General features: G+C 34.3%; 1 protein-coding gene across 1 annotated transcript; it reads right to left on the bottom strand.

Annotated features, from left to right (window-relative positions):
• Positions 1 to 1,888: 1,888 nt before the first annotated feature.
• Positions 1,889 to 11,590, bottom strand: LOC110936811 (protein PSK SIMULATOR 1). The gene is made up of 12 exons (XM_022179215.2): positions 11,042 to 11,590; positions 7,667 to 7,995; positions 7,040 to 7,132; positions 6,874 to 6,964; positions 6,683 to 6,776; positions 6,396 to 6,493; positions 5,731 to 5,800; positions 5,514 to 5,608; positions 4,839 to 4,955; positions 3,446 to 3,522; positions 3,240 to 3,284; positions 1,889 to 2,630 (listed from the first exon to the last, which is right to left on the bottom strand). Exons 1-12 carry the CDS (start codon positions 11,357 to 11,359, stop codon positions 2,117 to 2,119), a joined length of 1,941 nt encoding a protein of 646 aa, XP_022034907.1. The 5' UTR covers positions 11,360 to 11,590; the 3' UTR covers positions 1,889 to 2,116.
• Between the last annotated feature and the right edge of the window lie 5,590 nt (positions 11,591 to 17,180).

Consider the following 17,180-nt stretch of genomic DNA (forward strand, 5'->3'; position numbering starts at 1 on the left):
GCGGCAATCATCGTTCCCACTTCCCATCGCAACCTGCTTTCAATTTCTAGGCTATCGGCTATCACTAGACGAAAAAAGCAAGGGCAATCACCCATTGCGTCGGGATTCGAGGAGAGTTTATCGACGAAATTAGGGTCCCTACTTCATAGTTTGCTTAGGGTCTCTAAAAAGGTAGAAACGACTCTGTTTAGATTTGTTTACTAGCCCCCTCGTAATTTCACATATTTGGATCCTATGCTAAGGAGGGAACAACTCTAACACAACCTTCAGAAAAAAAAAAATTAAAAATCCATTTTATTCTACGATTTCAAGTTAATTTTATTTTTTCTTAAAATAAAGATTAATTAATACCTTTTTGTTAGTGCTTCAAGGCAACGTAGATGGACTTCTTGTACTGTTACCTTTGTATTTGTATTGACATTAGGGAGGTAGGAGTAATTGTTACATTTGTGACAACTCTCTCTTCTCCATATCAAAGTCATATCAAATTTCTTCACTACTTGCCATAACTTGTTAAATCACGGAAAATGCAACCGTTTCGCACGCTTCTCATACCACACCCAAATTTTAAATTAAATTAAAAGAAAAAACACCTAACTAAAATTGTGATTACGGATTTTGGAATGCCCCCCCCCCCCCTCCTCTCTCTCTCTCTCACTCACACACACATGAGGTATCAATGGCAGACCCATACCATCCATTGCTATCCTGTTGAACACCACTCGCCAATCACCAATTGCCGCACACGTGCCGCCGAGATGACACGTATCGTCAACGGTTTGCCGAGTTGTTTTGCCGACACCACTCCCACCACCCTTGAGAAGATGGTGAATACATGATGCATATGTTCTTTTGTTATCATAAAAAAAATATATATATTCAACTAGGAAAAGGGTAAAATGAGAACCACTTTGAGTTATAAGAACCATAAGAACTAGGTCTTCCAAAAGGTTTTTTCAAGAAAAAAGTTTCTCAAAAATCTTAAAAAACCATTTGTTCTAGCGAAAAAATAAAAAAAAATGTCGCATGCAAGAATTTACATTGGGTGTAAAAAATGTTATTGGTAATGTAAAAAAATTACTGTGGCGGTAAACAAATTTTAAATCAGGCGGAACTACCTACCGACTCGATAATTTTTTTTTCCTTTTACATATGTGTTTATAACATTTTCATCTATATTTGTGCAAAAAATGGTGACCCAACTCGCGCGAAAAGTAAGAGTTCTTATGGTTATCACAACTTGTGGTGGTTCTTAATTGGACCGAAACCTATTCAATTAATGTTCTGAATAACTGTATTAGAAGTGTTTTAACACACAATTCCCAACAAAATAACTCCCATAACTATCCCTAAACAACAACAAAGTTAGTGATAAAACTAACTTAATAAAAAAATCGAAAAAATAAGAAATTTCTCAATAAAAAATCGAAAAAAGAAGAAGTTTCAAACAAAATAATCCTAGTAAATGGCAGTTGATCGAACCGTAATAATCAACAACGAACCAAAATAACCAACACAAACTAATAAATAATAACCTACGCTTCATTTTTTCCACTCTTTTGAAAACCAAAAATTACAGATTGGTTGGGTCACACCTCGTTCCAAAATTACAGAAATTTCAAATGCTTGTTATTGGATTTATGATCCAATTATCCAAACTCAATATATTGGGTTAAAAATTCATGCTCAAATTTATTAGTAAGTGGTTAAATATAATTAAGGCTCATTTTCATTATTTTGGGCTGACTTTTTTTATGTCGAAACATTTCAACCACAAATGTAAACCCAAAAAATAACTTGTAGCCCAGCCGAAACCGAAAAAAAAAAAAAAAAAAAAAAACCCAAAATGTTCGGTTTTAGTTTATTTTGAGCAAAAAAAAACAAGAAAAAAGTAATGATATTATAATAAAATGACTAAAAACAAGAAAAAAAGATGAACATACCTTTGCAATTATGACACAAAGTGCAGATTTCTGTACATAAAGACTCATGTGCAAAATGCAAACTCTAAAACAAAAAAAAAAAAAATCTATCCAACCAACATCAACTCAACTCGACACGACTAGGTTTTAACATCAACCGAGTGAAGACGGAAACCGCTCATAACATTGTTTACTCACACAGTCTTAATGTCATCCACTCGGTCTATAACATCCAAAGCCTTGATCCTATCAATATCAAAGTTGATAATCGGAACAGATGACGGTCTCTTGATCGGAAACGGGTCCCGCTTAATCTCCCGCGTTGGGGAATGACTACTACTCTTGGTTAGCCTATGGTGCTTGCTTAACCTGCTTCGGGTGTCGAATTCTTGGCTTTTACTAATTCCGGGAGTCAATTTTCGTTTGCTTATGTCCCGAAGCATCTCTCGGTCTTCGGTTGTGAGTGTCGGCAAGGGGGAGTTGGGCCGGTTCGGTGAGATTTGAATTCCCTTTTGATTTGGGGACCGAATCGGAGATTTAACAGGTGATCGCATTCCGCCGTTCATAGCCTTTGATTGGCAGACGAGATGATGAAGCCAAACGACTAGTTCAAGTATACATTCTTCGGTTTTTTCCTTATCTGCGTGGTGGAGAGTCTCTATTCTCAATGAGTCAACCGGGCACGATGGTTTTCGGTTCGCTTCGGATCTACAAGAAATTAACTAGCTGTTTAATATTGACGCGTTTACTTATGAATGAGTCAACTCGGTGATAACTTTTCTCTAATTCGTTAAATAAAATGATTGGGTTAGAACCTCCAAAATCGTTTTATTTCAAATAATTAAACTACTCATGGAATATTATAGTTTAGAGTAAATTATGTTTTTGGCCCCTGTGGTTATATCACTTTTACTATATTAGCCCAAAATAAGAATTTTTAACATATCTGCCCCCATGGTCTCTATAACTAACCATTTTGGCCCCTAAGTCTAGAGATCATGGGGGCCAAAATGGTTAGTTATACAGACAATGGGGGCCAAAATGGTTAGTTATAGAGACCATGGGGGCAGATATGTTAAAAATTCTTATTTTGGGCTAATATAGTAAAAGTGATATAACCACAGGGGCCAAAAACATAATTTACTCTATAGTTTATCATATGTGGCAAACTAATAATTTATAAAGAAGTTGGATTTTTTTTTGGGAGAAAAATGTTCCGGATCAACCCAGTCCAAACAATATGACCTAATAAGCCGATTAGTCCGCCTATTATGCCACTTAAAAAAAGAAAAAAAAAACAATGGAAATACAACGTACCCTGTATTTGCCCATTCTCCAACCCAGCCGAAGCCATGATGAGCTCTGTATTGATGTAATTTTTGTTTAACATGATGTAAGATCAAAAGTTAGTAAATAATACAATATATATGAAAAGCTAGAAGTTCAACTACTTTGTGCTATTTTTGAACAATTCCAAAAGTGAAGGGGGGCATTTGGATAATTGGATTAATGTGAAGACTTACTTGGTTGTGTTTGTTGCAATTGGAACAAGCCATTGCAGAGTTTTCTCCATCTCTGCTTTAATTCCAGGGATCGTAAGCTGCAATGACGGAATTCCATAAAATGAAAACAGTTTATTATACACATAAAGAAATGGCAACGCCGCAAAACACAGGTAGTAAGTGTTTAAAAGGGCAATGAATAACTTTGTTGTCATGGTTAAGAAAAAACTCCCGCAAGACGATTAGTACAACTTTGAATGTGAAATTAGTATTTGCTTATTTACAATAATGGATAATTTCATATCTCCAGCTCAAAAGTTGGTATAATATCAATATTTGCCCAATAAAAAAATCATGATATTAAATTATCGATTTTCAAAATTATGACACTTGTACTCTTCCCCTTAAAACATGCATTTTGATATGAGTTTGAAGTAAAAGGAGAAAAGGGTTAGGGTATAATGGTCACATCATATATTGTATTCAATGAAATGAATAAATATGAAATTTTAAGTACTTTGCATGGGCAAGGGCGTAGGCTGGCAAATCGTGTCTTAGCAGGTTTAACAGGTAGATATCTGATAACGCGAACAACAAAAATTTTAAACATTAATACGACTCGTTTAACTACTTTATATCCAATGTCTATAAGACAGATGTATATTTTATGCACCTAGAAGGAGAAATAATGGATCCTAACTTTCAAATTTTGATTATTTTTAAAAACGTAAAAAATCACATGGTGTCCTTTTCTGTTATCGCAGGTTACCTATTGCCAGCCCTAGGCGTAGCTTAGTGGGGGGCGGGGGGCGCCCGACCCCCAGTAGTGTGCCCGGTATGTAGTTTTCGTATAGAATTTTTATGTATATACGTTTTCGACCCCCTGGTCTTATAATTTTTTTAGGTATATCCATTTTCGACCCTCCGGTCAGAAATCTCAAGCTTCGCCAACATGGGTATATTTGATATTAAATTTTTTGCTTGAGCAAAATATGATATTATGCAAGTTTTTCAAGGGTATATACTACTTTTCTAGCATCAATAACTTTTCTATCTATAACGACTTTCATGATCTAAATTCATTTCATCAAAAGTCGATAATCAATTTTAAACTAAAAGTGGGTTGCTTTAGTATTCAAGATCAGAGTTTGGCAACAAACACAACTCATTTTTGAGTTATACTTTGTTTTCTAAAAAATACATCATAACACCGCTATCTACTAAATCCGCTTTTTAGGTTAGTCCAAAATACTTTTTTTGTATGTTATTTATTATAAGGAACATTTATTTTCTATTTATATGTTAGAATGATTGTGAAAATACGCCTCTATTTAAACATCAATAACAAAAATCATTATACATAGAGTTGTGTCCTTTTGTGTGTATGATGGGTCAAAACTTAAAGTGAACGTACCTCTTCCTTTGGGTGAAAAGAATGTATTTTGGAGCGCATTGCTGACTTAATATTAGGCGGTAGACCTTGGTACAAAGAATCCCTTGTACTTGGAGGCACGGAACCCGAGCGGGTAACCTGACGTATATCATTAAATACTCCATCAATCAAAGTTTTAAAAACTATCACTAGATTGATTGAATACCGATAATAGTTTTTTACACGGCAATTTCATAAATACCATACCACTAACAACTTTCATGATATTATCAACCAAAAAATTAATATCAAATATACCCATACAAAATATCTAAAATTTCATATTTACCCATTTCATTAAATAGTTAAATACAATTTATAATATGAGTATATGACAATTATACCATTCTTTCTCCTCACACTCCAAACTCTCATATACAAATTCAAGTTTAAAGGGAAGGGTATATATGTCATAAATGTGAAAATAGGTTTAATTGATATTATGATGTTTTGTTGGGTAAATACGAAATAATACCAAGTTTTGAATGGGATATATGTAATTTATCGCTTTTTTTTAGAAATTGTTATTATTAATAACAAAGCATTAGTAACTCTCCGTCGAGCAGGAAACTTACTAGTGTGCATATTTATGTCAACAAAAAACATTGTAAATGCATTATCACACAGCTAATAATATCTAAAAGAACATAAACTCACAAGTGTATCGATCTGAGTAATAATATTAGCATAATGGAGAGCAAGACCAGCTGCTCCCAATTTCTGTCGGTTGCTTTTTACTGGCGTTTGGGTATCTAAAATAACATACACAAAGTAAATAATAACATATTCCACATCGGGCTTTCATAATATACAATTATGGAAACGCACAAGATACTGCCATAAAATAAAAGTGTTGCTTTTTTTGGACACATACCAGCAGTTCCAAAAGCGTTATGAATCTCCATGTGTAAGAAATGAACAATGTCGACAAGTTGCTCCATCACCTTAAATAACAAATACAAATAAGTAACGTGATGCAATGCTTCTTGCAAGTTATTCGCAAGAAAGTAACATTTACACCTTAAATAGGATAATGTGATGAAAATAATAATAATAAGAGTAAATGCCATTTTCGTCCCTGAGGTTTGTTCAGATTTGCGACGTTCATCTTCCCGCACCTGGATCCAAAAGGTTTGAAATCTTGCCTTTTTCATCTGGCCCGTTAACTCCATCCGTTTTCCTCCGTTAAGTCAGGGGTATTTCCGTCTTTTTTGTTAAGTTAAAGGTCAATTCAGTCTAACGGATTAAATGCTTGTACATAAAGTGAAAAAGACCAAATTGCCCTTTAAGTTAACAAAATGCAAAAATACCCCCGACTTAACGGAGAAAAATGAATGGAGTTAACGAGCCGGATGAAGATGGCAAGATTTCAAACCTTTTGGATCCAAATGCAGAAAAACAAACCTTTGGACAAAAGTCGCAAAACTGGCCAAACCTCAAGGACGAAAATGACATTTTACTCATAGTAATAATAGGCCTATGGTAAATGATAAAAACGTGTTCTACCCTCAACAAAGAAATACGGTTGTAGTTTGTTACCTCTTCCAAAATCTTGGACCAAAGTGACTTCTTTTGCAAGCTTCTCACGTGCTTCCTTTGACTCTTCAATTCCGCCTTCAAGATAGCAAGGCTGTCCCCTGTTCACAATTAAAAACATTCAATGAGCTTAAACAACTAACTGTATATTTTCATATGAAAAGAAAACGTGCAATTGTTCTTATGACGTCACCATTCATGTTGTCGATAATGATATATATCAGCCTGCCGCTTTGCATTAAAAAATGAAACGTAATAAACGTTTATGAGTCACTAAGGTCAACGGTTACCTCTTGGAGGAGCATTGGGGTTGTCCTCTTCTTGGTGCTTACGTCGAAAATCTTGTTCAAACCGGTCCAACGCATGTAACTCATGGTATAACTCCTGCATGCAAAACACATTACTTTCATTGTTATATGTTTTCTCTTCCAAATATGCAAACAAATTAGAACAGAAATGTCATAAATAAATGTATACTCACGGCGGTATACTGAACTAAATTCTTCAAATGCTCCATGATGGTTTCGGCTTCTTCTTTTAGTTGCTTCTGCGGAACTAGTTCCGATCCCAATCTAAATATACAAAACATTAGCATCACGTTCACGTCTAGTTCGACACAGTAGATATTTTATATCCAAACAAATTACTTTTCAAAATAACGGTCCAGGTTATGCCATTGAGGATCTTTGCAACGGTTTCCAAAACGGATCACTTCTCCGGAAAAGATTTTTAATTCATCCCTAAAAACATCATAAAGAGAAGATCATTTAAAAGACACCCGATAAATAAAAAAGAGTAAAATGACATTTTCATCCCTTAGGTTTGGCCAGTTTTGCGACTTACGTTCAAAGATTTGTTTTTCCGCATCTGGATCCAAAAGGTTTTGAATCTTGCCATTTTCATCCGGATCATTAACTCCATTCATTTTTCTCCGTTAAGTCAGGGGTATTTCTATCTTTTTTGTCAACTTAAAGGGCAATTCGGTCTTTTTCACTTTATGTACAAGCATTTAGCATAATGTACAAGTATTCATAAAACCGAATTGCCCTTTGAGTTAAAAAAAAAGACGAAAATACCCCTAACTTAACGAAGAAAAATGAATGGAGTTAACGTTCCAGATGAAAATGGCAAGATGTCAAACCTTTTGGATCCATATGCGAAAAAAAACCTTTAGACAAAAGTCGCAAAACTGACCAGACCTCAAGGACGAAAATGGCATTCACTCAATAAAAAATTAATAAAATTTATCATTAGTCCTGTTAAATGGTACTAACCGCTTATCAGATGCAGCAATTCTAAGGAGCTCGTCCATGTCTTTTGATATCAAGCGTTGCACACCTTCGGAAGGCAACACGACCTCTTTCAAGTGTTTAATGTTATCCTTTGAAAGGGCTTGCATGAGACTCGCACCCTTAACGATTGTGTTGGCAACTTCGAATGACAATATTGTTATTTTATTTCCCTTTGTTGCAACCCCGGAGACGAAACCGCTGTTGCTGAGGTGTAAACTCGTCATGCTGCTACCGAGTGTGTCGAGTACTTCTACCGCCTTTCCAAAACCGGCGGTCCCCGCTTTACCTAAAAGTGAACTCACCTCTGAAACCTGCATTATTCGGTTTAAACGATTTAAAGGTGGTGAAACAAGCGGTCGGGTAATGGGTCAAAACCGGTCAACTCGGATCAGCATCAGCAACATAAATCGATCCAATTAGAAGTAAAAGGGTCAAATATGGTAGAGTACATATCTAAGAACTCAAACAACTATATTGTAGTTATCACACAAAAATAGTTATTGTGCTTTCTGTAAGAGGCATGTTGTAATGTATAACTTTAAATAGAAGTATAATAGGGTTTCCGTATGGACCTAGGGGTGTTAGATGACATCTAAAGCCTTTCGAAACATTCACAAGGAGATCAAGTTAGAGTAGTACGATTAGTTTCTTGTTTTCTTAGATTGTTATTTTATTCTTATATGAAAAAAAGTATTTTGTTTTGGTTCAACCCGTAGTCCCATATAAAAAACGGATGGTATAAATTTAGGAAGACTTTTCCCGGAGGATCTCTTGCGGGAAAGTGATAATCTACAACTTCGAGTGGTCAATTATATCCTTTATTACGACCCAATTCTTGAAATCTGGGACACAGGTATTCAATTAGTTCGGACTTGTCTAGTGTTGAATTGGGACCAAGACAAAAAGATCGGAAAGGCCTGTGCTTCCTTTGTTGAAATAAGGACAAATGGTTTGATTAGAGATTTTCTAAGAATCGACTTAGCGAAGTCACCTATTTCATATACCGAAAAAAAAAAACGATCTGCCGAGTTCAGGATTGATCTCTGAGAATGGATCAGATCGCGCTAATGGCAATCCGTTTTCTTCCATTTATTCTTATTCCAAGGCAATACGTATAGATGTAAGAATCATCATCATCATCATACTCAGTAAATCCCACCAATAGCAAAGCTAAGGTAGGGTCTGAGGAGGGTAAGATGTAGACAGTCTTACCTCTACCAATAGATGTAAGAATAAAGCATACATTTGGTTGTTAATAGAATAGCTAGATCTTCAATCTTCTACTCACATTACTTCTATTCCTTCTTGGTAATTTTCGTAAGCGGCGATACTTCTTTCTTTCATTTGACTACATTCCAATCATTTTCTAGCTTTATATCAAATCCATAAAGAAATAATTATATCCAAATAACTAATCTAAAGTACCAATCATATCTCCTTCAACAACCTAATTTTACCCTTACCAAGATTGGTTTAAGCACTATCTTTGCGGGTTTTACTTTGGCATGCTAATAATCAAACCTCCCGTGTTTGCATATTTATGTCACTATGAAACAGTAATTTCATATATTTGAATCTCAATTATTTTTCAAGTTTCAAAAACAACAGATTAATAGATAATCACTAGTTCAAGTTTGTCTAAAAACTTACTCCGCGTAGAAACAAAGGGTCCGGAAAAAGGAAAGAGAAAAACACATAATTACGCATTCCTCTAAAAAAAACACATGGTAATGAGAGAAATATGTTAACAAGAACAAGGTAAGTAGGATATGATTATTACAACCTTCCCTTCTCGTTACTCTTCATCTACAGTTTTACACATAACCCTCCAACTAATTTTCTTCTTTATATTCCTAATATATACTTTTTTTGAACGGCTAACAAATCAATCCCGAGCACTCTCGGGGCACCCACTGGACAAACGGAGTACTCTGAGAGTAACTCGAGTCGTCCACCACCAATTCCGGGGAAAACCCGATTACCCACCCGCCCGTAGGCACGACAGTAAATTACCAGTAAAACCCGTTTGGCTCAAGGATCGAACCCAGGTTTACTGGGTCTCCTATCACTGCCCACCAGTGCCTCACTCCTTTTTTGCACCAAATGGGAATTGAACTTGAGTCTTCAAAGAAGAACTCAAGTCCTCCTACCACTTGAGCTAGAGGTCATTGGCATTCCTAATATACTACATCCCAAATTCCTGACAAGTCGAAGCATGGCAATGATCTACTAGACCTTTCTACATCCTATTACAATATGGACATAATCACAAATAAGCTTCATGAGATTGCCATATCTCATAGATCTTGTATTGTCGGTGCCCATACATGACCAATATTAGTTTTTTGTCTTTTCATTTATTGTTCTTCCATGTGTTGAATTGACAAAAATTGCATTACGTCATTGAGACGAAATTTAGAGAATGTTTGGAACCATATGATCACTGAGTTCATATGATAATTTAGTTGGTTGTCTCTAAAAGACATCAACCGCTTCCTTTCCTAAAAAAAGTAAGGTCTTCACTCTTTAGCCACACACACGACATCTAACCGTACGGACTTATGTTTAACGTTGACTTGTTCCTATATTTGTTCTTCTACACATGTAACACCCACTTGATCATATTTGCATGACAAATCTTCATACAACTTTTATTCCAATAGTGTGTGTATAATCTTCAAAATGATTCACCACGCAGGGTGGGTATTCCACTGTGTACCGATTCACGAAAAGCGGTCCCCCCCCCCCCCCCCGCTCTTCCCGCTCTCCGTTCCCCCTTATTAACTAGAAATAATGTCATTGACCTAAAATAGCCCCTTTCAACAACATTAAACATCTAGAACTTCCTAAAAGCTAACTTTGTGCGAAAATTACAAATAAGGAACTAGACTACACTCAATACCAAAAATCAAAGCATTTGTAACTTACAATCCAAATATCATCAAAACCACATTACTACACCATATATGATGCATCTACGCTAAATTTTAACATATGTAAAATGACCAAAATACCCTTTTAAACAAACATGAATTAGCTAACACTCAATACCAAAAATCAAAGCATTTGTAACTTACAATCCAAATATCATCAAAACCACATTACTACACCATATATGATGCATCTATGCTAAATTTTCACATATGTAAAATGACCAAAATACCCTTTTAAACAAACATGAATTAGCAAACACTCAATACCAAAAACCAGGGCATTTGTAACTTACAATCCAAATATAATCAAAACCACATTACTACACCATATATGATCCATCTACATCAAGTTCATGTAAAATGACCAAAACACCCTTGTTACACAAAACTATTCTAAAAAACATGTTCTAAGAACAACACATACCTTAGCAACAGCAGCCAAATTCGACTTCCCGGACCTCGATTTATTTGACAAAGCCCTAGCCAATCTCGGAATCCCATCATTATCATCCAATGCATACGACCCACCACCACTCACCTCCGGAAACGAAAAGGGTTCTCTCATATTATTATTATTATCATCATCACCCCTTGTTTCCCCAACAACTGAAGAAGTAATGAATTCATGATTCACCTGTGGAGCAGCAGATTGATAAGTTACTCCATTAACATGGGTCAAGCCTCTATTGTTATCCAAATGATGACCTTCTGTTGTTGATCTTCTTGAACAAAGCCCACCCATGTTCTCAAATTCATACAGAAACCCCACAACTGATTGTTTGAGAAATTGAGTTGAAGAATCGGTGTTAATTTGGGGATGTGAATCGGTGAGTGACGCTACATTCGAGGGAGTACGCAAAGAGGCTATGAATTGATTCTTTAGTTCTTCCCCTTTGTTGTTCTCTGGTCAAACCCCACACACACAACAAACTATTTTAAGGGGTGGTGGTAATAAATGTGTTCAATTTTGACTAGGATAATTACTAGTAGGTATTGTGCATCTTAATACTTGAGTAAAGTATACGGTGTGATTTTATTAAATTTTGGATTGGATTTGGCCTCTAGCTTTCAAAAAAGTTCTTATGATTTGTACTTTGTAACGAAATTTAATCTTCGACTCTAAAGGTTTTAGAAGGTCTAAATGTGGTAACAAAATGTGTATTATTTGTTAGATCTTAAGTGGTGCAGCGGAATACTGATTCATAACGAATACGCAATAATAAACGAGAAAATATAAAGCACGACACGAACACGAGAATTTTACGTGGTTTGGTTCCAGTGAGGAACATACATTCACGGGCAGCAACTAGGGATCTTTTTATTAAGCTCTGACAAATTTACAATTACATAGATAATGAATATATATAGAGAGAGACTAATCTAGGGTTTTAGGCTTGGTGAACAAGAAACCCCAACGGGCGTTCTAATCATCCAAATAATACAAGCCCAATAGCCAACGGGAAGGACTTCACATCCAACAATCTCCCACTTGAAGACCTTGCCATAAACATCTGCCAACAAGCACAAAGCAATCCATGTCTTCAATAACCCGTAAACTTCAAACACGTAGGAACAGAAGTCTTCTAGGTCCAGCTCCCAAGAACAAACCAAACTTCAAACCATGTATCCCCAATCAACCCAGTTGCAGCCGGCCCAATCATCATCAGTAAACAGAAGGGCTCGTTGAAGCCCAGATGGCTTCAACCCGGTCTTAAAAGACCCCGTCTTCACATAATGCATGTGTTTCGTAGATGATATTGTATTGGTAGCTAAGAGAAATCAAGTCTAAATGGGAGGCTAAAAAGTGGGGAGCAGCCATATAGCCAACAAATTTAAGGATAAGTAATTCTAAAACCGAGTACCTATATTGTAATCTTAGTGGTGCTAACAATGAAGTTGTAATATCCATGAAAAACAGATCTTAGAAAAACCAACCCGTTTTGAAAATCGGATCCAAACTGTAATAAATATAAATGCTAAATGTTAATATTGTCATGACTTAATTTAACATAACTATTTTCGGGTTTAAGATATTAACCTTTTAATTACTTACTTAGTTGATAGAATATATTTGTTGGATTTTCATAGAACTAATAATCACAAAAAATATAGTAATATTTACAAAAATTATGTTATTGTTACTTAATAATATATTTTATCAAGAATCTTATATTTAATCACCAATGTACTTATGGATATAATTAGTTAATTATTATATATGTATTTATTTGGCATTATGGAGAAACTTAATTCCCATCTTAAAGTGCCTATTGCACCTCGTAATAACTTGAATTTAATCTCAAACTAAATCACCATTAAAGTGATTAAAGAACATGAATAATATCAAATCATAGAAATTATTCCATTAAACCTATGCCATTAGATTCATAGCCTCTTTCCATGAAAATCCCCACTCTCAAATTCCTATATACAATCTCTAGTTTTCATGAAGTCAAGTGAAGAACACTTCTTATGTTCATGACTTCATCACGCAATTTCTCTATTAATTCGAAATCAAATCAGGCAATTCTTGAATCCTTTGTGCTTAGTTTTTCATGTTCTACAAAACCATTCTATCCATTTCTGTGATAGAAGGGCGTATAAATCTGAATTTAATTTCTTGATAAATTAGGGTTCTTGAATATCATAATTTGGGGCTTTGACTTTAGAGACTTGTTTTGATGAAATTGAAATAATGTACCGTTCTGTCACACCCTGACTTTTGCGGAAGCGTGTACGTGTGACTTGATCAGTTTCATTGCATTCAATTATAATAAACATCTATATGACTAAAATGATGTTCATCCATTCATAAGTTTTAAAAAAAATATTACAAACACAAGTTGTTAAGTTTCAACCAACAAACTTCATGTTAAGTTACAAACCATCCAAAAGAGATTAAGTTCCATACATGGACTTTTAACAAAAGACTAGTAAACCAAGGCTTTGCTTCATATATCTTATCCAGGATAAGATATACAAATCAAAACCTTCAAAAGTGGATGACATCTATTCTTGTAATTCACTTCTTGAAAATATTTCCAACGCCCGCAATATCCATTTAGTTTCCTGAAATACATGTAATTTGAAAACATCAAGAAAAGTTGAGCGAGTTCATGTGTTTTTTTTTTTTTATGTGAGCTCTAGTAAACTTGTAAACATTTGAGAGTATTCTTTTGATAACCGGTATGTAAAGCGTCTATGAACAGATCAATTAATGTTTTGCAAGGACATTAATATGTGTGCAATGGCGTAGGAAGGCTCAAACCTAGCAAATTTAGTAACGGTCCACCCGGCTGGAACGACATAGTCACTACATGCGGCCACACAAGGACCCATGAGTGGGGCTTGCTACACCCGATAGATCTACCACTCCTGCCCCTCGGTCTTTAAACATGATTAATGGTCTTAAGTGTGCGCCTACCCATCCACATGATCTAACAGTTATTCCTTAGCTAAACCATACCATTGAAACATGCATTTCACCCTGAAAGTTATAAATCCGAAAACAGTTAAGAGAAAAGGGGGACATGAACTCACAAATTTGCGTCTGCAGCCTCGTGTACTCAAAGTCTCTATCCACGGGTTGTACCACTACCGACACACGTGCTATGTTTTATTAGACACTTAGGTCGTGTAACGACTCTTAGCCTTATTTATTTATTAAGACTTATTTTGGGATTCTGGTATACTTTGAGTTACACACTTGGTGTATGTTGTATATATATTTATATAATTCCAAATTATATAAATATTAGTTAAAATAAGGATATTTAACTTAATTCATTTCCATACAATTATTCTGAATATTGTTAAAAACAATATATTTGTAACTTACTTTGTCAAATGGTTCTCACATATAAATTTTCAAGTGTAGGTATACTTGTATTATATGTATGTTATTTTGTATTCTCATACTTATGTATAATACTTGTATGTGGGTATTTTACCAAGTGTTGGTGGTGTACGTCGGTACGTATTTATATGTATAGGAATATGTATTTTCTTGTATTTATTAAGTATTTATACTTAATTTATGTATAATTTTCCGGAATATTATTTTTGTACAATTAAAATTCATCAACTTTATATTCTTAATATATATATATATATATATATATATTAAGAGAATTTTATAGAAAAATATCTATATATTTGATTTGATAAAAATATGTATACTTCCACATATATCTTAAAAATAATATAATTTTAAGATTAAAGTTAGAAAAATATATATTTTTAGTTTTCACCAAGATAATATATTTTTGAGTTGTTTATGAAAATATATATTTTCCTCCACTTCAAAAATAATATATTTCCAATTTGACAAAATATGATATATTTTATAATAGTTGTAAAAATCCATACTTTGTCGTTTCTTCGGTTTCAAAAATACTGTTTACCACATTTGTCAAGATACGAATTTATTTCCGGAATATATATATATATATATATATATATATATATATATAGAGGCCGGTTATCATACAAATAACCTAATCGTACATTATGTACGTGTCGTCCACAGCCGTCAGATCATCTTTAATAAACAGCGCATTTTTCTATTAAAAATGTCAACATAGGATTAATAAAAAGGAAACCGCCAAGGTTAAAATCGTCAAATTTAAGATCAAAGCACCTGATAAACGGCGAACAAAACCTCAAAAATCATAACGTCAAAAATCATAACGTAAGATCCTAAATCAAAACGAAAACCGAAATTATAACAGTTAACCAGAACGATTCTTATTCACCAAATGGATCGATTCCTATTTCAACAAACTCTTCTGAGAAAACTTCTGATGAATTTAGAAATTCTGTATGCACTGACTATCGAAGAAGATGGTGCAGATTGACAAATCATGTGCGAAAACGTTGATAATGTAAATGCGAATTCGGTATAAAAAAAGAATTCTTTGAAATTTCATATAGTTTGCGAATTCATGGGATGCATATGCGATATCAGTAAAAAAGTTAAGAATTCTTTGAAATTTCATATAGTTTGTGAATTCATGATAATACAAATGCGATATCAAACTTTTCAATATCCCCTTCATATAGTGTGCGATTTCATATAAATTAAAAATGCGATATCATAGAAAGGGACATTTAAATGTTTGTTTCTTACAGTTTGCGAATTTCTTTCGAATCAAATGCGATTTCAAATAAGGCTACAAACAAAACTTTAAAAAAATAAAATTTGTAACAAAAAAACAAAAAAAAAACAACAACTACCAATCATAAAAACTAAAAATGATATTATTTTATATAAAAAACTTAATTTATTAACGATGTGACTATAATTTGACATGTAATGATGAATTTTACAATAAATACTACTGAACTTACCACCCTACCTATATAATAAATTTACTATATTAATATAAAAAACCTTGATAACTACCTTCCATATTAAGACATAGAATACCAAATAAAACACACACAAAACACACAGACACAAACAAAAATGGCAGCTGAAGATATGGAAAAAATCAAAAACATTGCAATCAAGGAGCTATTGTCAACTCGCACGTTGACAGAAATAACCACTGATGTCAACTCTTCTCATCTGGTTCTTGATGTGCAGGGCAAAATCCTTGAACAAATCAAGAACAATCAAGCAGTATGGGAAAAGCTACTTCAAGAACCACCATCAAGCTTCAGGGACAAAGCTTTGGATCACATAAAAGAGCAATCTCGAGCTGATGACTTAGCCTTCTCTTGCCTGACAGATGCTCTAAACACGGTGAAGGAGAAGATGGAGTTCAGCTCTACTGAACGTGACAAAATCTTTGCTTCAAGTAACTAAATTTCTGTTAAATCATTTTATGGTTGTAGCTGTGTTTGACAATAACCAATATTTTGTATTTTGGATATATGTTTTGAACAAATATTATGCTTTAATATAATTTAAAAATCGCATGAATGAATTAGGGATCTTTGCCACTATAACATAAAAAAAACAAGATAACTCAACATCGCATGTATTAAAGGAGAAATCGCATTTGAAAAATCATATAAACTAAAATTAAACTGATGCATATAAAAATCGCATGTTTATAATACTAAAATCGCATGTGAAAAATGATATACATTAATGAATATAAAATCGCATTTGTTTCTTACAAATCGCATTTACATTTAAAAAGACATTACTCATCCTCGTCATCTTCATCTCCAGACACCTCTTCCCACTGATCTTCTTCTTCAGATCCCTCATCACTGATGTAATCTTCAAAGTCATCTTCCTCTTCGTCATCTTCACCCTCATTGTCTTTGTCTCTCACACCATCTTCAATCTGGACACCCTTCATCTTATTTTTTCCCTGTTTACCTTGTTGTTTGGCTTTAAGCTCGCCGCAAGTCCGAATGTCATGACCTTTTTCATTGCATACGCTACATGTCCTTGACCTTTTCCCTTTGCGGCTGATCATTTGTTCCTTCTTAGATTTAATCCTTCTATGCGAGCCGCGGCCTTTGTTTCTTATACCAGCAGGCACACGAACAGTGGGGGGAGCATTAGTTACTGGTTGTTGATAACCAATCAACTTTGAAAATCGGTC

The sequence above is a fragment of the Helianthus annuus genome, chromosome 4, assembly GCF_002127325.2.
Source record: "Helianthus annuus cultivar XRQ/B chromosome 4, HanXRQr2.0-SUNRISE, whole genome shotgun sequence".
Classification (NCBI taxonomy): domain Eukaryota; kingdom Viridiplantae; phylum Streptophyta; class Magnoliopsida; order Asterales; family Asteraceae; genus Helianthus; species Helianthus annuus.